Source organism: Strix aluco, chromosome Z (genome assembly GCF_031877795.1).
Source record: "Strix aluco isolate bStrAlu1 chromosome Z, bStrAlu1.hap1, whole genome shotgun sequence".
Classification (NCBI taxonomy): domain Eukaryota; kingdom Metazoa; phylum Chordata; class Aves; order Strigiformes; family Strigidae; genus Strix; species Strix aluco.
Genome location: NC_133971.1, coordinates 83,636,659 through 83,658,140, shown reverse-complemented (window position 1 = coordinate 83,658,140; position 21,482 = coordinate 83,636,659). Strand labels below are relative to the sequence as shown.

General features: G+C 46.7%; 1 protein-coding gene across 1 annotated transcript; it reads left to right on the top strand.

Annotated features, from left to right (window-relative positions):
- The first annotated feature begins 1,954 nt into the window (after nucleotides 1-1,954).
- LOC141918299 (procollagen galactosyltransferase 2-like) lies at nucleotides 1,955-20,366 on the top strand. The gene is given in 12 exon segments (XM_074812593.1): nucleotides 1,955-1,983; nucleotides 3,490-3,607; nucleotides 4,353-4,487; nucleotides 8,865-8,996; nucleotides 8,999-9,071; nucleotides 13,748-13,867; nucleotides 14,341-14,417; nucleotides 16,329-16,435; nucleotides 17,254-17,386; nucleotides 18,782-18,909; nucleotides 19,427-19,633; nucleotides 20,090-20,366. Coding segments are annotated over 12 exon segments (1,521 nt in total). The 5' UTR covers nucleotides 1,955-1,969.
- Nucleotides 20,367-21,482: the final 1,116 nt, after the last annotated feature.

Sequence of the window (21,482 nt, the reverse complement as noted above, 5' to 3'; positions counted from 1 at the left end):
TTTTAATAGACAGGAATAAATATTCAACTAATAAGCTTCCTGTCCTTAAGTGATTGTGTTCTTCTGATTATAAATAAAATCTGAATTCTCGATTCTATTTTAATTTAAAACAGGCTAAACCGCATGGGAATGATATCTTCCGGTTGCATGAACTAGAAAGGGTTCATGCCCTGATTCTCATCTGGAGGATCATAGGATGACTTGGGGTAGAGGTATTTTCCTGAAATAGCTTGGAGTAGCTCTGGGGTTTGGGATGTGCCTCCTTTCTCCCTTCTGTGTGCCCTCCCCTAACTACAGGTATTTCTGGCTTCAAGTAGGGTGGAGGATGCTGTCGGGCCTCTGGGCCTCTGGAGCTGGAGGTCAAAAGGCAGTTTAGAGCAGCTGATGGGGGCTTAGCGTGGCCTTCCAGCACCTTCCCCTTAGAGGTGTGTTAAGTGCACTCCTGTTTCACAACATCTTTGCTCCGTGGGACCTTTCAGAGTGTTTATACTCCCAGAGGAATGTAAAGGGATTGTAAATTCTCAGTGCAGCTTACCGAACTGTGGCCGCACAAGCCATGTCCTACCACAGAGCTGTGCTTTCCTGCCTTCTGGCCAGGAAAAACAAGCACAGCCCTTCATCTCAAGGGGCTTTGCAGTGGGATCTGCCATGACCACGTAAGCAGCCAGGTATTGGATGTGCAAAGTCCTGGTCCCAGGGAGGGATGCTAGAAGGGAGCAGCTGGGATGCGACTTGGCTCACAGGTCCTGTAACTCGGATGTGCAAAGTCCTGGTCCCAGGGAGGGATGCTAGAAGGGAGCAGCTGGGATGCGACTTGGCTCACAGGTCCTGTAACTCAAAGGCTTGAAGATCCCAGGTGGAGATGAGCCTGTGGCTCTTTTGGGAGCATTTCCACATCATTGCTGTCAGAGACGTGGATCTGTGCATCCTGTTCCGGTTTGTGCAGCTATGCTACTCAACCCCAAGGAAATAAACATTCTTCAGATGCTGCTTTCAGGGAGGATGGCAGAGGCCATAGAGGTGTTTTTACAGAACACAGCATCTGCACAAAGTTCCCCTCTGTTTCACAAGCTTGTAACTTCTGTGTCAGGGAACAGTAAGAAAGCAGGCTGCCTCTCCCAGAGCTTCAGCCTCACCGCTCGCTGGCTGTAGCCGGGTGAGGGGAAGGAGGTCTGATACTGATGCTGGTGTATGCCAAGCATCCCTGTCTTCCCCCACCACCTCCGTACACAGGGCAGTTGTGCGGGGCTGTGCTAATTGCAGGGTGCAAATTGGAGGCAAGTGTCTTTCTAGGCCCTGGCTATAATTATCCATGCTGTAGTGCAGTGAGGTGGTCCTTCCCTCTGTTGTTATCGGGGGGCTCCTCTCTGTGTCTTAGCAAGAGCCCCTGATCCCCGCACGAGTGATTCCCAGGCCATAGGGTGAGGCAGCCGGGCTCTGCAGCTTGAATGGTGGGCTTGCAGGACAAGCCAGCAAGCAGAGCCAAATCCTGGTTATTCAAGAAACAGGACCTTCACGGTTAGCTTACCTTAGGCCGTTCACCTTGAAGTGGCCTGTCTTGCCTTTTCCAGTGGGTGAACTGAACAGAGAGTTCAGTCCTGTAATTCCTCTGAGGTGGGAGGTATGTGAGAGGGGAATGGTGTGCGAGCATGCCTGTGTTAAGGGGGTGCTCTGTCTTTGTGGGGAGGTGGAACTCTGCTGTGTGCCTTAGCAAGGGCTTACACATCTGTGGAGCTGCTCTGAGTTCTGCTGGGAGCTGGTTGCACTTATAAGAAATAGGTTCTGCCTCTGTTTGACTCGTTTACCAGCTGGGAAAAGGCAAAGGACCGAATTTTTGTGTTAACCGGGCTCTTTGTGCTCTCATTTTCCCAGGGCAGCCACTGACCACAATGTTGATAACACCACAGCAATCCTTAGAGAGTGGCTGAAGAACGTGCAGAACCTCTACCACGATGTGGAGTGGAGGCCGATGGAAGACCCCCAGTGAGTACTGCAGTCAGGGGCTAGCCGAAGCTGTTTTCCATATGTGTCAAATGTTCTAGGTTTTCTGTTTTCAAATCAGGAGATGTACTCAATGTCCAAGCATTAAAATATGAAGGTATTTTTTGAAGGGGGGACACGACTATCCCATTAAAATTGTGTTCTTATGGAGTCCGTAAAAAGATCTCTGACTTCAGTGAAGCAACTCACACAGAACTTGGGAAAAGAAAGTATTTTCCATTCAGTATTTAGCATCTGCAGCTGCTCTCTTTGCCTGGTAAACAAATCACATCAAAAGCTACAGGGAATAAAAACTGTCATTCTTTATTTGCAAGGAAGCACAGAAATCATATCCCATTCCCAGAGTGTCTATGAAAGTTCTGTCCGAGACATCAAATATTCGGTAAGTTCTGAGCCAGAGAACTAGATTTAATTCAGTATATTATGCTTTTGCATGACTTGCAAGATCATTGATTTGAAATACGATGTTAGGTGTGTTGGGGTTTTATTGCTTTTTTTTAAGATCAGCTGTTCCTTGTTCTGTTCTGTTTTCTTTTTCTTCCATCAGGGAAAAGTACATCAGTTTCCCCTTTCTTTAGGCTTGCTTTGAAGTTCAAGGTCCTCTGTGCAGTGGTGGGGCATTTGTGGTAGAAACCCACAGGGAATGCTTGTTTTATTGACTTTTTTAATCCTTTCATTGGAATTCAGGTTTCTTAATCCTGTCAAATTTAGCTTATTTTAACTTCTGTAAAGGGTTTTTGAAATCCTTAGCTCCTTCACTGGCTTATGCTGGCACTGTTTCAAAGTCCTGAATTTTTATTCCACATAGGGATCTGTCCCTGTGTTTCCTTCCATCATTGTTACCAAGCACTTGCTTTTGGACCCAATCCTGAAAACAGACATGGACATAATTTTGCTCACATGACTGGGCTCATGGGGTTGGGCGTTGGGTGTTTGTAGATTTAAGAACTGTTACGGGGATGTGTTAACAGTTACTAATAATGTCCATACCCCGAGGGAATCCAAATTGCCTTCATCTTCACATCCTCAGCTTTGTTGATTCTACTGGGCTTAAGGAAGCTGCATGTACAGTCTTAAACTTAAAGCCTAGCAGAGGACAGATGACTTTCTATCAGAGGGTCAGATGAGGTAAATCTGCTCCAGTTCATTTTAGTGGGGTAACCTCTGCTTACGTCAGATAAGGGCCTGCCGCTGCAGAAGAAACTCCTGGTTTTGATAGTGCTGTTTTGCTTGCGGCCGCTGGGTCAGCAGGAAATGCTGCAGCGCTGCTTGTTCTCCAGTGCCCTGTGTACACATGTCAGCACAAAACTTGGAATCATTCTCCCTCAAAACCTCTCTTGGGTTGCCTGAGGTGACTCTAACACTGTTTTTCTTTTGGAAAGAAGGCAGCAAGGGAACTCTACTCTCTTTTTTCTTTTTTTTTTTCTTTTTTTGACTAGTGCAGTAGAGCCCAGAGATGGGTTGCAGTCACTTTTTTTTCATTGCTAGGTCTTACCCAGAAGAAATTGGGCCAAAACGTTGGCCAAGCTCCCGATTCACTCATGTGATGAAACTCCGCCAGGCTGCCCTGCGTGCTGCACGAGAGAAGTGGTCAGACTACATCCTGGTAAATACAAGGTTTGATTTATTCACTGTCCTCAGGCAAAAGCTTTTCGGGTAGTCACTCTGATACTTGGGGCTGCCAGAAAGTTTCTTCTCCATCTAAAGACAAAAGCTCTCTGCAGTGAGATGCTGTGTATCATTTCTTAGTCTGATGAACAAGAGGCTTTGCAGCCAGGGAGGTAAGTCCCCGGTAAGGCTTTCTCCACAGGAGTCAGGACTGAATATAGTCCCAGTGGTGGGTAGGTACCTGCGAGGGTCCCTCAGATTGAAACCCCACCTGTTGTTGATGAAATGTAAGGGAAGTAGTTCTGCAGAACAGTTGTGGAAATCTGCGTGCCTTTGGTCACCACAGCAGCAGGTAATGGTGGTGGTCCCAGCCTCTGAACAAGGCAAGTCTGTGAGGTTAGTTTTTCAGAGTTGTCCTTGATCCTCTTCAAAGAATAAACCTGCCCTGAATTTTCAGCAATGTTATTTTCCGTCACAGCTCCCTTGCCCCTGTTCTGGAGTAACATTTTGTGGAGCCAGAGAGAAGCTCCACATCTTTTCCCAACCCATGGCTTTGGTTCAGGGGCAGTCCCCGTGGTGTTCACCCATAACAGCCAAGTGTCCTAGGGTATCAAAGCCACCATCTCTGTGAAAACCACATACCTCATTCCTCTGGCTGCCTTGTTCCCAAGAAAGTGTCAGGGAAAGCATATTGTTCCAGCTGATAACAGATTTCTTTTTCTTTTCCCCTCTTCCTTCTCTAGTTTATTGATGCAGATCATTTACTGACCAACCCACAAACGCTGAACCTGATGATAGCCGAAAACAAGACATTGGTGGCACCAATGCTGGAGTCTCGCTCTCTCTACTCTAACTTCTGGTGTGGCATCACCCCCCAGGCAAGTGACCGGGTGAATGGTGCTGGCTGATTGTGCAAGCTGTGTTTTCAGAGGCCTCCCGCCTTGGGTCTGTGAAGCAGTGGGCATTGTCTCTGTTCTGTGGGCTTTCCCATCTGCTTTTGGAGCATCCTCCTTCTGAAAAGAAGCCGCTGTATCTCTGAGGCATGCAGAGGTGATGTTAGTGTGTAGAGAATATAGTGGTTGTCATGCAGTCATCTCAGCTTGCACCTCTCAGTGGCAATCTTGGGTGGGTGTCTTTGGGAAAGGTCCGTGTGTTTGTAGGGAGTCTGGGAATAAGGGTAGAGAGGACACTGCAGACTGTAAATGTTTTTCAGGCTTTGTTTTCTGACTGAGCTGTAGGTATGAGCTAAGCAGTACATGCTCCGCATCGGGTGTGCAGGCACATAGCTGAAACTTGCTTCCGTATCTGAGATTGGTCACTTGAAAAAGCTGAATCTGGAGGAAGCTGAGCTTGCTTAGCCAAAAATCCTGGGAAGTGACACAATCCCACTAACTACATAAAAAATACTGATATACTCACCAGAATTTATGTGAGGTGGTTCCATCTGTTTGTGTAATGGCCTTAAAACTCTTGATACATAATTTGAGAGTAGCTTTCCTGTATAGTGATGCTAATCTGAGAGGAATTTGCTTTTCTTTCTATAGCTCTCCATTGTTTATTTTTCTGACACATGAACAAGATTTCTGTAGTGGGACAACACCCTTTGCCTTGTAGGGAGTGCGTGTGCATGTGTGCTGAAGTGTGTATGTAAAGGGTACTGGGTGTAAAGGACAGAAGTGCTGAGCCTAGAAATTAACTTCATGTTACTTTCTCAAACCACACATACTGCATAAAGTATCAGATACAAAAGTGTTGTGTAGTAGAAATAGCAGCATTTTTAGAGCCAGAACAAGGTTGAGCTATTACTTTACAAGTTGATGCACATCACTGTGGTGTGTTGACCCTGGCTGGTAGGTAAGCCCCCACCCAGTCGCTTGCTTGCTCCCGCCCAGCGGGATGGGGGAGCAAATTCGAAGGGAAAAAGCAGAACAAAACCCCAAACTCAAACCCAAAAGCAACTCTCATGGATTGAGATAAAGACAGTTTAATAGCTGAAGGGGGAGAAAAAACCCCAAACAAACAAGTGATGCAAAACAGTCACTCACCACCAGGAGACAGATGCCCAGCCATTCCCCAAGCACTGGCTGTTTTGGAAAAACTCCCCCAGTGCTGTTGCTGAGCATGATGTTATATGCTGTGGAAAATCACCTTGGTCAGTTTGGGTCAGCTGTCCTGGCTGTGTCCTCTCCCAGCTTCTTGCCCACTCCCAGCCTGCTCGCTGTGGGAGGGCAGAGTGAGAAGCAGAGGTGGCCTTGCTGCTGCACACGCACTGTTCAGCAGCTAAAACATCGGCGTGTTATCAACACTGGTTTGGTCACCAGCCTAAAACACAGCCCCGTATGGGCTGCTGTGAAGAAACTTAACTGCATCCCAGCCAAACCCAGTACAGTCACCTTGTCCGTGAAAGGATTTCGGTAAGAGAATCAAATGTAGAGAGGGGCAGGTCTACTGTCACAGTCATTTTTTGCTTTTTTTCACTCTTCTCCTTTGAAATGTTCTTGACTAAGCTCTAGATGGGCTTTCCAAGACATTCAAGCTGAAACGGGGACTGTAGTTAATGCTTTTTTTCCCCCCAGGTAAGCCTCATTACTGAGATCAGCTTTTTGACCTGTTCTCCAGTCTGCTGCTGGCGTGTGTCTTGTCATCCTTTGGGGAGGCAGAATCCTAAGCTGCTAAGAATAGCAAGAGGTTTTTTTTGTTCTCTTGAAAATTTTCCCTTTTTGCCCACATTTGCCCTGGAAAGCTTCAGGATTTCCATTTTCCTCCATCCCTGAGTCCTGCCTTTTCTTCTTTGTAAAGACAAGCTTGCTCTGCTGCATGGACAAATGTGTTTAAGCCTGAGCTGCACATACATCTTTGAGCTTCCCTGGGGCATGTGAATATGAGTACTTTAGAGAGGCTTCACAGTCCTGCCCATCCCTACCTTCTTGCTTTATTCCAGAGAACTAAGCAGATACTAATTATTGTCATCATTACTGGAGTGACACAATGAGCAAACTCTGTTTCCCACTTCTTCTGGTGTAAAACATCATTATTCCTTCCCAGTGATATCAAGGACACAAGGAGGGGCTACAGGCAGAGTGAAAACATAACAACTGTACTGGGTTGGACCAAAGGTCCATCTGATAGCATCTGGTTTGTAGCAGATGCCTAGGGAATAGAATAAGAACATGACAAACTAGTGAATGAATGATACTTTCCCAAAATATTTTTCTGTCCTCTGGCAATCTCCTTCTCTAGGATTTCTTGAGGAAGGTCTTTGTCTTTAAAGCTCTGAGTGATTTATTTTTCTTTTACAGAAATCACTATCTGAATATCTTTTTTTTTTTTTTTTTTTCTTTTTTTTTTTGGCACCAATGTGATCTTATGGCCAGGAGTTCCACAGTTCAGACTAACTAATTGAATAAAAATAGCAGGAAAAGATCCTGAACTTTCCAGATTCTTGGGAAGTAAATATACAGATAAGAAAAGGGGGGGGATGTTTACTTGGTTTTGTTTTAAAATGGAGACATAAACTTCACAGTGAAGGTATTGTCCTTTAAGTTTTTAAGGTTAAGCCCTGAGACAGCCAGGTTTTCCACGGATGTAAATCAGCGTTACTCCACAGCCTGAAGTGGATCTCAGCCTGTGTGCACCAGCCTCAGCCCTGGCTCCTGGTATTACCTCTGCGGTAGTAAATTTCCATCATTACCAGCATTAGCTGAGGAAAGGAGAGAGGAAAAAACCTAGCAGCAAATGCATCTTGCAGAATTTGGCGAAGAAAGCTGCTCAAATGAAAAGGAAAGTTCCCACTTTAGTATTTTTTTCTTAGTTGCTGCTGGTTGTTTCTCGCAGTCCCACAGCTTCATGCTCTAAGCCTTGCTCTCCCTGGGGTCTTGGGGAGGGAGTAACAGCTGGAGCACACCCTGAACACGGCCTCCGGTGCTGAGCGATGGCGAGCTAAACCCAACTCCAGACAGCTTGACATTTAGTAGTCATGAAGCTATAACCTTAGGAGAGCATAGCAACAGTGCTGACAAGTTGCAGTCTTTCTTGACTACATGGGACTTACGAGCAGTGAAAAACCCCCAAACCCCACAGTGAGTGACTGGAGGAGGAAAGACTAGTTTCCAGCATCTTCCACCTGCGGGCATTCTCGATGTATATTAAAGGTTGGATGTCTTAACCCTTCCTTCAGTGGGAATGCTAGTAAGGTCTCTACCTACTTGTTCCTTTTCATGAAAATCAGACTGACTGTTTTTGAGATACCTTCTGACCATGCTGTGAGGCCCGAAGTGCAGAGGGGAGGATCAACAGGTACATAAACAGACATTTTTTATACATAAAATACATGAAGATACATAAACGTACCACACCATGCTTCTACACAAAACCAGGGTAAAGTAGTTCTGCAGTGATTTGCTCAGTTGTTGCTAGGATGCTCATGGAAAATATAACGTAAAAGTAACTTTAACTTATTTTAGTGACTCATCATTTCTGTAAAGACCAGAATCTGCTCTGGATTCAACCGTTAGCTGTGGCTGGACGTCTAATTGGTGCATTAGGATTTTCCTTCTGGAGGGATTCAGTGTATTTATTTCCAATAGCTTTAGACATATTACACCTGCAAAACCAGCCGTGAGCCGCACAGCGTGAGTGTTGCACCCCCAGTGCTGGAAAGCTAGAAAAGCCCCTGGTGGCAGAGAAATGAGCTGACTGAAGTGCTCAGGAGTATTAAACCTGCCTGCCCTGGGATGGAGGAAGCAGGAATTCTTGCACAACTGATGGAGACTGAGATGTTGCCTTCGCTGCAGTGAAACAAATGATTTTTTTTAAAGTCACGGTCAGAAATAATTTGCAGGTCCTGTTCTGTGAAACACTGAATGTCCTTTGTGCGTGTAGAACATGGAGGATGTCATGGATGCTCAACATCTTCTAGGATCAAACCTGAGAGTCTATGTGAAAAAAAGGTGTTTGAAGAGCCAGAGAAAATAGTCCAAGGCTTGAAGCTCTATTGAAAGGGAATTTTGCAATGGAAAGGCTTGGATTTCCAATAGCTGCTAAAACAGAAAGAGAAAGTCAAGCTTTAACTTTTGGGATGGAGATTCTCTCTAAATACTTGCCTGAGCCCTTTCCAAATGGGAGATACGTAAAAATCTGAGAATTAAGAACTGATCCGTCCCTGCTGGGGAGGGCTAAGTGTGAGAGCTCTTGCTAAGGAGCATCTATGAAACAGAAATCTCTTGTAACAAGCAGCCCCTTCGTTGTGATTGCAGGGCTATTACAAAAGGACCTTGGATTATCCCCTGATTTGGGAATGGAAGAGGACAGGCTATTTTGCTGTCCCAATGATTCATTCCACATTCCTTATTGACTTGAGGAAAGAGGCCTCCACCAAGCTGATGTTCTAACCCCCCCCCACCAGGACTACACCTGGAACTTTGATGATATCATGGTCTTTGCCTTCTCCAGTTGCCAAGCAGGTAGATCTGGAGCCTTTGCTGGGCAGGATTCACTAGTAGAGACGTGCAGACCTCTACTTCGAGTTCACAGGCCAAAAGTCCTGTGTTGGCTTCAGTGGTAAGTTAAGACCCTGTTCCCTTTCTTATTTCGGATCTGGTCAGGGATAACCAGCAGCAAGGGACTGGCAATGCAGTTTTGAGTCACAGCTAGCTGCAAAGGACATGGGAGCCATTCTTGGGATGGGTGCAGTGTTTCAGAGACAAAATATGTGGCATCCACCCTTGATTTGTGTCACAGCAAGACAGTAGTGAACGCAGGTGAATGCAGTGAGAGTGGAAGGTATTTGGAAGTCTGTAGGTAAGGTATCTAAAGTCACCACTTCCAGGAGATCCATGATGAAGGGGGTGAGGGCAAGAAACTCTTTTTAAATGTAGCAGCCCTTGTGGAAAGCAGAAACCAAGTTGCTTACTCACAGTGCTGATGAGGCTTCAAGGCAGCTCAGCAAGAATTGTCTGAGAGGTAGGGGGAATTTGTTCTGTCTTTTAGTTGAAAGCCAAATCAGTGCAATTTTCAGGGGAATGATGTGGAGCCTGTGGGCTGTGCTGAGAGGAAATCTCTTGCAGGCAAGATCAGGTTAGAGCTGGTGTGTGAGCAGTAAAATCTCTGCATACTTGACATTGTATCACCGGTACTTTGGGAGAACCAGTCAAGCACTGAGCTGCCTCGAGATCCTTGGGGCACAGCAAAGAGAAAATGCGTACCACCCCAGCTGATGCTGGAATCAGTTTCTAACGGACAGTGGGAGGATTTCAGTTAGACCTGAAGTACAGGGGGTCCTTTCAGGCCAGGTCACAACCTCAGTGTCCTCTTCCTCTGTCTGGAATGGCTGTTGGTGTTTGCAGAGAGCTCCAGGTGTCTCGAGGAAATCACTGTCTCTGAAGTGCATGATACTGCTTCTGCTGCTGCTTGTACTTGCAGTGAGGATGTTTAGTCACGTTTATTTTTGGAGAGTGGATCTGCTGGGTATTCCATCTCCAGCAAATGTCCTGGCTGGCAGACCCGGTGGTAATGGCCATCTGTATTGTTCTTTGCCCTGCTGTGTTGAAAAGGGGAATGTTTGGGGTTTTATAAGGAAAAAGGGACTGTTGAAACCTCAGCAGCACCAATGCAATGCACTTCTGTTGAGAGTTTCACGACTGGTTTGGTGGCTTACTGAGGTGAAATAGTAGTTGTTTGTGGGTCCTCAGAGTGATGTACTGTTGGTGTTACCTGTCTTCTGTTTGTAAAAGAAACAAAGTTAAGTGGGAAGAAAGGGCTGTTCTTGGGGGACAGACAAGCAGAGAGAAAGTGAAGAAGTATAGCTTGTTGTTGTTGTTGGCCGTCACTTCTGCAGAAGAAATGGGCTAAGAAGGCTGCCTTTCCCACCCTTTCCAGACCAGCACAGCAGCCACCAGCTGTTGGTAGCTTTCCTCTTAGTGATGCTTCTGGTTTGAAGTTCTTGACAGCACTGAAAAAGATGGTGGTGTCTTGGCAGACTAAGCAAGGCTTTTTAAAACTCAGCTACGACAGGATGGGGGGCATCAAATGAGAGAAAGGAGTGATAGAGAAGAGGCAACAAGAGCTGAAATTAGAGCCCTTGGGAGGCAGAGGTGAGATGTGCACTTGCAGGGCACCTTTGGGGCCCTGACTTTCAGGGTCAGGACATCGGTATGTTGGCTCCAGAGGATAATTGAAGTTTAAGTCTGGGTAGAAAAGTGGGCTCCTTCAAATCTACCTGCCCTACTTGTTCCCTCTGACAGCTTTTCCAGAAATGCAGCATCCAATGAGCATGGTAACTGCATTGCATTAGCTCCAAATGCTTAAGGAATATTTCAGGGATTCAAACCCATCATTTTTTCCTTCCATCCTAGAACACTTTAGCTTTTTCCAGGACTGACATGAAAGGCTTTGCATCAGCAGTCTGGCCCATTTACCTGCTCAGACTGTTGGCTTGTGTCCTGGGCTGAGTTTTGTCACCCAGGGTAAAAGGATGACATCCAAGTTCAGAAATGTGAAAAATGTATGGACTTTGAGGTAATAATCTCTTTGGAGTAATTTCACTTACTTCGTTGAAGTCATAAATGATGTTGGCTTTTGTCGAGGCCAAGTACTGTACTTAACACCTCAGATCAAACCATTGATTTTCAGCAGTGAATCTACTGCTCAAAGCAACTGTTTTGTGATTCCCCAAAGAGACCATCCCAATTCTGCTGAGAGGACGTGGCCTGTGGTGGGAGTACTGACTCAGAACAAAAGTTAGTGTGGGTGTTTTATTGACAAAGGTGGACTCTGTAGAGCCCCCTGCACTCACAAGGTAGCATCTAGCCAGCCAGATCCTCTGAACTTCCTTTCAGCCTGAGGCTCTGAAGACCTAGAGCCAGCCAGCAGGAAGGTCTGGTCACAGGGTTGGGAGGGAAATTTAAGTTGCCTAGATATGGCTGTCGGTTTAGGGCATGGCTGTGTATCCTGGTGACTGCCTTACAAAGGCTAGTAATAACACAAATATCTATAGCTTTTCTGTCCCTTGCAGCAATTGTTCATTTTATTACAAAAACAGCACTGGAGAGCAAGTCCCCCTCCCCAACTTGAGGTAACTTTACTATTCTAAAGTAGCTTTTATCCCAGAAGGAGCAGAAATACTGGCATGAATCTACGCAGATTAACTGTGTTTAAGCCAGTGGAAGATAAGAACGGAGATCAGTGAGCCAGATAAGATTAGTTGATTAGATCAGTGCCAAATCCATTAATGTCAGCAGGTAGTATTTTTTGTTCTGCCATTTACCTAAATTGCAGCTGACAGCTGAATGTGTGTTGGCAAGCAGCGTAGCCAGCAACTTACTTGCAGAACTTAAAATGGTAGAAACACCGAGGTCATTAATGCAGACAATTCTGCTCTGCTAAAAATACCAAGGATTAGGGGGACTAATACATGAAAGCATCAACACACCAGGTAGTGTTTATTTCCTAGAGGGAGGAGGGGTGGTTGTGCTTGTTTCATTTAAAAAAAAAAAAAAATAATAAAAAAAAAAATTTAAAAGGCAGGTTTTCATTTTTATTTTTATTTTAAATATGCTTGGCCAGTTGTACGGGTTCTAGCAGCTTTCAGACTGGTTAATTAATAAAGGGCCTTACCAGAGCTCAATGAAAAACAATGGAAATACTTTCCCTTGGCTTCTCTGGATGTAGCTTTTGAGTATGGTGCCTGATGTGCCACCAGGGCCAGTGCTGCTGCTGCCATTATAGCTGACAGTGAGTGAGCAAACCTTTGGTCAGTGCAGAGGGAGCAGCACTTTGCTGATCTGCTGGGACATTCCTGGTGAACAATCTCAGCAGTGGGTGGGTCTCTCCCTTGCAAAGGCATCTGGTCCCGGGAGAGGCTTTGCATCTTTCTTCTCTTTGTTTTGCACCTTCAGATTCAGCTCCTTGAACAAGCAGTTGCAGAACTGCAGAAGCAATTGCAAAAGCTTTTGAGTTAGAAGGATGTTACCTTATTGCCTCTTTTTGAAAGCATCTTTTCTCCTTGCTGGTGTCTCTCTAGGATTTTCCTAATCTTCAGGGCACTATAAAAACTAATGCTGGAGAGGAAAGGACCGTGTCAGGTGGAAGACTTGGCGCTTCCAAGATGGTTATCATATATATTCCTCAAAGCCCTTTGCCAGCACAGGTGAAAATATATTGGCTTTATTTTCTAGCTAAAGCAAACAGAAGCAGGAAGGTGCTTGACTACAAAACCCGGACTGAATCCCTTGCTAGGCTAGTAACAGACCCCGCAGCTATACTGATGTCTTGGGCCTTGCAGCTTCATCCCGTGTGATCCCAGGGGAGCTGAACTGCTCGGGCCCACATTTGACCAACCATGTGCTGTTGAAGCCAGGGATTAGACTTGGCCCCTCCACCCTGGAAGAGTCATTCCATATTTATTGTGGTCTGACAGAGAAGCCTCACAAAGCTCAGACAAAAGCTTCCATCACCCCTAGCCACGCTGGGTTTGAGTTTTACCCTCTCTAAGGCTGCCTTCACCCCAAGCTTTGAAAACTGTGTGTTTCCCCCACCTTTGAGACCCATTTCCCCCCCCCCCCGCCCCGGTTTGGAGGCTGTTGCTGAGCCCTGAGTCTGTGTGGGGAGAGAGGCCCCATGTCCCAGGATCGCTGCTGCTTTTCCTTTGGAAGCCCTTTTGGCTCCTGTGCCAGCTGTTGCATTGCTTGAGGCTGGCTTACTCAGAGGGTGAAAACCTGGTCCTGCTGTTGGCTCTGGGTCTGTGAAGGGATTGTCAGGTGAGGTGCCAGGTCTAAGCAGTGCAGGGAGGGGGTTTGGGGATGAGGGTTTCTGCAGTACTCCCCAGTTACTCCCAGTAGTCCTTCTGTGTGTATCAGACACTGTTTTTCCTAAAGGCCAGTCCTGCCCTCTGCTGTTTTCATAGCGTGAAGGCAAAGGCCAGAAAAAGAACCTTTTTCTCTGATCTAAGAGGGCGGTCCCCCATCTCTCCTAGGAAAAAACTGATTGCAGTTAAAAATACCCACTGTTAGGGAGCTTATGAAGCAGAACTTCTTGGGACTGAGGTCCTGGCATAAGTTTGGTTGTGGCTCTGCAGCAAAAGAGCAGCAAAATCCACTGGTAGAAGACCTGACTGTAATTTCTGTCTTTCTGTGATCCCCAGGAATACAGATGTTCATCTGCAACCGTGAACACTATGGTTTCCTTTCCATGCCCCTGAAATCGCACCAGACGCTACAAGAAGAAACCGAGAACTTTGTGCACACACTAATTGAGGCTATGAGTAAGTTGCTGTGCCCTGCCATGAGGGACCCCCCAAGTCCATGTTTGTGGAGCTCTCCTGCCAGCAGCCAAGCTGTCTTCCCCTTGGGAATCTGCATCCTGATCTGACTGCTCTCCTACTGTTTTGACTCGCAGTTTTCCATTTTCCACCGCTTTTCTACTCAGGGCTGTAATGACTTCACAGTCAGGTCAACCCCATTCACAAAACCCCTTGATCTCCCCATATTAAATGCCAAAATGCATCTTTAATGTGGAAAGGATGCTGCAGAACCTCGTCTTTGTCATGAGGTTTGTCTGGCACATGGCTGCTGGCTTCTGCTTTGCAACATGGACGCTTTCTGCTACACCCACTCCTGCACTGACTTCATAACCCAGCTCTCTGGGGCTTTTTAGACCCCATGATGAAAACACATGCAGATATATCAGTGCAGCTTGTACATGAGGGTGATGCTGGGGATCTTTCCTCTCTTTCAGTCGATCGTCCTCCCATTGAACCCTCTCAGTATGTCTCTGTTCCTCCGAAGAATCCTGACAAGATGGGATTTGATGAAGTAAGGAACCTATTTTGCTGCCCTTGTCTTGTCTTGTCTTCCTATTTATCACTTCGAGGACCTGGGTTCTCCCTGTAGCTGAGCTTCCAGCCGTTTCCCTTGGAATATATTATCTTTTCATGTAGTTAGCTCTTTCCCAATCATTCATCTTTTGGACTTAAACTTTTTGCAAGGAGAAAATAGCCATCCTTTTGTGGGGAGGGCTTCTGCCGGGCTCAGGGAAGCAGAAGGGAAAGGGCTCAAGGAGCTTTCTTTCCCTCTGGCATTTGCTGTGGAGAAATGAGGCCAGTCAGGTCTGCGGGCACTTAGTAGCTGCTACAAGAGTCCTGTTCAGAAGTGCAGGTTTGTGTGCAAGGGCAGTGCCCAGCGAATCTTTGGGCTTCCTGCCTTGATGGTAGGGATGTTGTAATCCAGCCAGGAGGAGATGACAGAAGTGAGGCTGAAAAACAGGTTATTTAACTCCCCAGTTCTTGTGCTGTTTCCTCTACATCAGACTCTGCAGAGCAGCTTGACAGTCTGCAACAAAAAATGGTCTTTTGGGAAACCTCTCCTGCTTTCCAGTGACAGAAGGGAACAATTTCTCTCACCTGAGAGACGCACTGGAGAGCGTAGAGCAGCTGGGGGAGCCAGCTCACAGATGGGATCTAGCCCAAGCTAGGTATGTCCAGGGGTGGTGAAAATCATGTGTGCTGTGTCCTTATTGTGGCAGCTCTCCCCCTGCCCTGCTTGGTCACCACATTTTTCTGCTACGGCCTTAAGTGAACTAGAAAGATGGTTGCTGACACTGCTAGTGCCCCAGGATCCTGCAGAAATTCCTTTCCCGTCTCTGCCACACGTTGTGGAGAGAGCAAGCATTGAGGGGAGAAGGCTGGAGAGGGATCTGCTGTGCTTTAATTAACCAGTGTCCATGTTATTCACAGAGCCAGCAACCCCTGTGCCTGCAGCTGCCAGGGTGGCACCGTGAGCGACGGGGTCCTGGTGATCAGGGGAGCCTTTGATCTCTTGGTGTATTCTGCTACATCTGTTTATATGACTCGTAAAGCCTGAACCTGATTTGGCTATGTGGGTTTGAGTGTCTGTGTTTAGGACACAGCTGGAGTAGGTTTTTTCCATGTTGTCCTTTGTGGCTGCACTTTATTTATCCAATTTATTATTTTTGCATTTGTACTGACCTAGAATTTTATCTGCTTCGTACTGGGATGAGGTTTTGCTCCACAGGCTACAAGGCTGCACTTGTACTTGTCTGTCTGGGACTGAAAAATATGCATGACCCTCTGCAGTTTACCTGCAAATGGGGGCTTCAGCCCTCTGCCCTCCACCAGAGGGTCTGTCTCCTCGAGGCTTGGACGGAGCCCTGCCCAGACATCTCTGTTCCTGGTCTTGGCTCCCTGCTAGGCTTTCTGCTCTGGCAGGGGTAGCAGCGGATTTTCAGTGCCTGAATTATGAAAATTCTCTCTTTACCATGTCCCTGTACTTGGATGGTGGCCCCACTGATAATCCTAAATACAGGCAGTGGCAGCATGGTGGGGAAGCATGCGGGTCAGTGTTCCTCTGGGACTGGAGGTGGAGATGACCATGTTACTCCGTGTTTAATATAAATCCAAACATCCTATATCTTGGGAAATTATAGACTTGGCTGTAACTAGTCTTCTCTCACCTTTATTCATCCTCAAAGAGCAAGTTTCCCCTGTGAACATCCATAAAAAGTAGTTGTTGGACAGAGAACAAGCCTCTAAGCTTTCAAGTCAAAACCAACCCCAATTTTTTGACAAGTTCTAAGCAACCTGGAATGAAAACACATCCACTATTTTCATAAGATCTGCTTTTCCAATGGGGCTGCTGGAGAAGAGTGGACTCCCTTTTCTTCTTCACTCCCAAGTCGGGAGGCTGATGTCTTTCTCTTCTATCCAGATTTTCATGATCAATCTGAAGCATCGGAAAGACAGGCAGGATCAGATGCTGTGGACTCTCTATGAGCAGGAGATTGCAGTCAAGGTAGTGGAGGCTGTGGATGGAAAGCGAGTTTTGGCTGGGGTTGCTGATGTTTGCAAAGAGGGTGTTGTGCGTTTCTGCTTAACACCATCTGCTTGGATTCCCTGACCTCCCTTCTGTGGGGAAGGGTGGGCTGAGGGGAGAAGCGAGTACCACTTTTATTTACCTAACAGCCTGTTTTGGGCAGTTTTGCTCCGTTTCTTTATTCTTTTTCAATTAGTCAGTCTCCATGAGAGAGCAAGGGCAGCGTGGTTCAGACTAAGATGAAAATCAGGTTAAAATCATACCGATTTCTGTGAACTATAACACTTGCACACAGTTAAAAGGAGTCAGCAGTGAAAGTATTTGAAAGCAGTTATTTTCTGGGAAGATTTTTCATCCTGGTGCAACAAAGCTGTTGTGCTACAGTGTTAACCCTGACACAGCCCTTTCCAAGCTTACTCTAAGGTGTGTTAAGACCTTTTTATAATGAGAAATCAAGGCAGAAATTTTTGGTCCGGGAGTTGCAAGAAGGCCTCGGGGAGATAGGAACCCACATGCCATCTAGTGGTCTTTGAGACTTGGGTACACATCAAGACATCTTAGAAAAATAATTTAAACCAAGCACCTGACAAGTTGATGGTCCCACAAGAAGTCATTGACAGAGTTGAGGATATAATTTGTCAGCTTGATTTAAAAATGTAAATCAAGAAGTTAATTTTTCTCTGGTTTTTGAGTGAGACAAGTGCAGAATTTCTCGAGATACATCTTCTCTGAACATCAGCAGCATTTCCCATGTTGCACCTGTGACTTGAATTTACTTTTTTTTTTTTTTTAATGGTGATAAATATTCTCTCTTTCTCAGAGCACTGAACACGAGTCAGCTCAAAGCTCTCAGCATCGATATGCTCCTGGGTTACTGGGACCCGTACTTCTCCAGGCCACTAACCAGGGGAGAGATCGGCTGCTTCCTTAGTCACTATTACATCTGGAAGGAGGTGAGGAGTTTGTGGGTGCCTCGGGGCACAGCCAGTCCTAGGGCAGAGCATCCAATACAACGCAGCTTTCTGGAAGTGTAGGATGGAACTGTTTTCCTTGGTTTGTAGGGGATCATTCACAGGGGTTTTCTTGAAAGCTGTGTTCAGCTTTCTCGTCTCTGCTTTCTACTTGCCAACATCTCTGAGTGATTTTTATCAGAATATTTTCATGACACTTTTTGCAAAGCATCCTGGTTGGAACAAGTTTGCTTAGGAGAAAGGCATGCAGGTTTTGAAGAACAGATGGTGTTAAAAAAAAAAATTCTGTTTTTTTTCTCTTGTTCTGCATCTGGACTGAAGCAAGTTCCCGTCCTCTGTTACCTGAGCTAAGAGATCTTGTTTGGGTGGTAAAAGCTGTAGCTTCCATCTCTGCCTGGTCACCTGGGGAGTGACACTTGAGAGGATCTGGGCTGTGCTGGTCAGAGATGCTGGAGTTACACAGCCCAACATCAACAGGAGGGATTATTTCAAGTAAGGTGTGGTGAGGGCGGGGAGAGGCCTTGGTACAAGATGAAGGCTGGGCAGTGGCAGTGGTTACCCAAGTAGAGGCAGTCCCTGCCCGCAGAGGTGTTAGCTGCAGCACCTCCTTGCAGCAGGGCAGGGCACTGATCCAGAGAGCCCAGAGCCAGATGGAGGTGCTCACTGCTGAGAAGCCCAGCTGTGCTTTTGGCCTTGAGACTTCTAAATCACCAACACTCAGATGACGACATGGGAACCTACATGCAGGATTCCTTTGCCTGTGTGTTCTCTAGGCCCTCAGGACCAGACTTTGGATACCCTAGGTTGTCCTCCTTCCCAGGCTTTGGGAACACTTCCTTGCAACAAAGGGTTTTTTGAACAGCAGCTTTGGCAGCAGAAGCTGCTGCATATTCCCTGAGGAGGTGGTTGCTGTGGCCATGCTGGATGGTAGCTCATGGGTTCTAGATGGTGGGTTTTTCTAGGCTGCAGATGCTCAGCCACAGGGTATTCCCAGGCCTGTTCTCACTGGCTCTTCTCTACTGTCCCCGCCTTTACCCTCAGATGAGGGTAATAACACTTTCTAGGAGACTAAAGTAAATATATGTTCCTTCCACCATCTTTGCGGTTTGAAATGATGCATTTTTGTTTGGCACCTTGTCTTAATATCCTGGTATACTGGTATATCCTCATACTATCCATCTTTAAAGTGTCTCAGAATAAGCATCTAAAACTGTGATGTCTCTCCCAGCTGAGCTGTGAACCTGGGAGTGGTTCTCCAGCCTCCCTACCTGCATGGTCTAGAAGGCAGTGCCAGGTCAGGATGACCCCAATAATTTCAGGGTGCAGGGAGTGGCCCACGTGTGCCACTGTAATCACTTCCAAACTCTCTTGTTTCAGGTGGTGAACAGAGAACTGGAGAAGACGCTTGTTATTGAGGATGATGTGCGCTTTGAACACCAGTTTAAAAGGAAGCTCATGAAGCTGATGGATGATGTTGAACAAGCCCAGCTAGACTGGGAGCTTATGTAAGTAACAGGCCCTTGGCCGCCTGGGAGCCCCTGGGCACGCAGGGAGGTCAGCAGCATCTGCTGTGTCATGACAGAGATGTGGGTGAATGCTGGGGTGCAGGGGATGGTGGCAGAGACTTCTCGGTGGCTCTTCCCATCAGGACAGCTCTGCCTTCTGGGGCAGACTGATGCTGAAATGCCTGCTGGGTGCCATTACTGCCCTGTGTGGGCAGAGCTGGTTGATCTCAGCAGTGTCTGGAGATGCTGCTGTGACAGAGGAACTGACTCAGCTCAGTCCTGAGGCTTGGACTGTGTCATCTTAGCTCCCTTACAAACTCTTTCACAGCTGTACCACCCACTGGGTTAAGACTTGGATGTCTGGGAGTGGTGCAGGATAAGAAATCTGTGAGCCTGGTCAGGGATTACTTCTTGGAATGACCCTTTGCTCTTCCTTGGTTAACACAAACAGTCTTGTGGTCCTAATTGCTGCACATTCACTTTGGTTCCAATTTCCTTGTTCTTTTCGCCCTTTAAGCTACGTTGGCTGGAAAAGGATGCAGGTGCAGGAGCCTGAGAAAGCAGTTCCCGATGTGATGAACCTGGTGGAAGCTGATTGCTCTTACTGGACCCTGGGGTACGCAATCTCTTTCCAAGGGGCTCAGAAACTCATCGGAGCTGAGCCCTTCAGCAAGATGCTGCCTGTAGATGAATCTCTGCCAGTCATGTACAACAAGCACCCTGTGTAAGTAGGATGCCTTCGCTGCTCAGGTTGATGTGAGCTGGGTCTTGCTGAATGATCTTAAGACCAGTCATGTTGGTGTGTCTCACTTCTGTAGCCTGGCTGGTGGGGGACAGGGCTACTTCTTGTGCTTTTTGGTTGTCTCCAGCAGAGCTCCTGAGTCGGGTCAAAGGAGGAGACAGACCTGCTGCAGAGCGGTTATTGTTCCTGCCCAGTGCAGGGCCTGTGGCCTGGTTCTGAGACATTTGGCTGTCTCTGGTAACGGAGGCTTTGGCTGTATAAGTTGCGTGTGGTCATAAGCCACATGGTTCTGGCTGCGGGGAGTCAGACTCCACCCCAGCAACTATCTCTGCTCCCTGTGACCTGTTTGCTCAGTGGATTGGCTTGTATCTCACAGTTACAAGCAGTGGCACTGAAGAACATTCACTCTGTTACTGATGATTTTTCTCTCCTCTTTAGAGCGAAGTACATGGAGTACTATGAGTCAAGAGACTTGAAAGCCTTTTCAGCAGAACCCCTGCTTGTTTACCCCACTGACTACACAGGGCAGCCTGGCTACCTCAGTGACACAGAGACCTCTACAATCTGGGACAACGAGACCGTGTCAACGGACTGGGACAGAACACACTCCTGGAAATCCCAGCAGCAGGGCAAGATCCACAGCGATGCCCAGAACAAGGATGCCCTGCCTTCCCAGTCATCTCTCAACGCGCCATCCTCCAGGGATGAGCTATGACTGCCCGCTTCCCCTGGGACTCTGTTGACAGCTGAACCTGCCTCACACTTCAGCTTTTCACCCTTGAAAGTTGTAGAGCAGCTCTTCATGTGGTCTCCTTCCCACTGCTTCGAATGCAAAGCACAGTGGTTGGACCTGACAACTAACCAAGTCGCTTAGGACTGGCTGGGAGATGAGGGAGGAAAAAGACCAGGTGTTCCAGACTGGCAGAAAAAAGACAGAGATCTGAACAAAAGCCCTCTCAAGCTTTTGTAAAAAAACAACCTTGAATGACGTCTTTCCACAGTTCCTCGTGTAGAACACTGTATTTGTGAAGATTAATATATAGAGGTGTACAAGTGTTAATACCTTTCTGGATAGCTGTGACTGGGCTGCTGTGTAACTGTCATTCCTTGTAGGTTTGTAGGCTTTTATGACCCTGTTCACTGATACAAACTGCAGGCAAGCATGTGGGTTATTCGGTTTCGTTTTCCAAAGGGATCCCTGTCAGAATCAAGATGGTTTCCAAAAATGTTCAGTGCACTGGAGCTGTGCTCCTCTGTAGTATCTTCTCCCTCCTCACACTTCCATGGAAAACTACTGCTGGGTTCCCCTCTGCAAATTTCAAAACTTGCTAGATCCCATCTGAACAGGCCTCCCAGTCCAGAACTGATGTCTTGGCATGTCTAAAATCTTGGAAGCTAGCAGAGAAAGTGAAGGTTGCTGGTTGTATTTGTCCCTGCACTGCCTGAAGGGAACACAGGCGGAGTTAGTTTGTGTCATGTCCTGCTTCACCCCCTGCCTCAGTTTATTCCTTCAGGAAAATAAAGCCTGACAATCTATTGGCAGGCCTGTTTAATTAGGCCATAAAAACCAAGTGTAGGACTTCTAGGAACCTCAGAAGTTTGGTTATGAACTGCTTGACAATATATAAAACCAAAACAGCCTACAGAGGTGTTAATGTTCTCAACAGCCGTGATAGAATTGCGTGTTGCAGGACGGGAAGGCAACTTGCCTTGATATTTTTTCATGTGAGGAGCAAACTTGTCTTTTTTTTGGATGAGTTCTGATGTACTTGCTGTTGGCTAACATGTCAGCAGAGTATGGTGTTTATTTTTAAAAAAACCAAATGTTTCT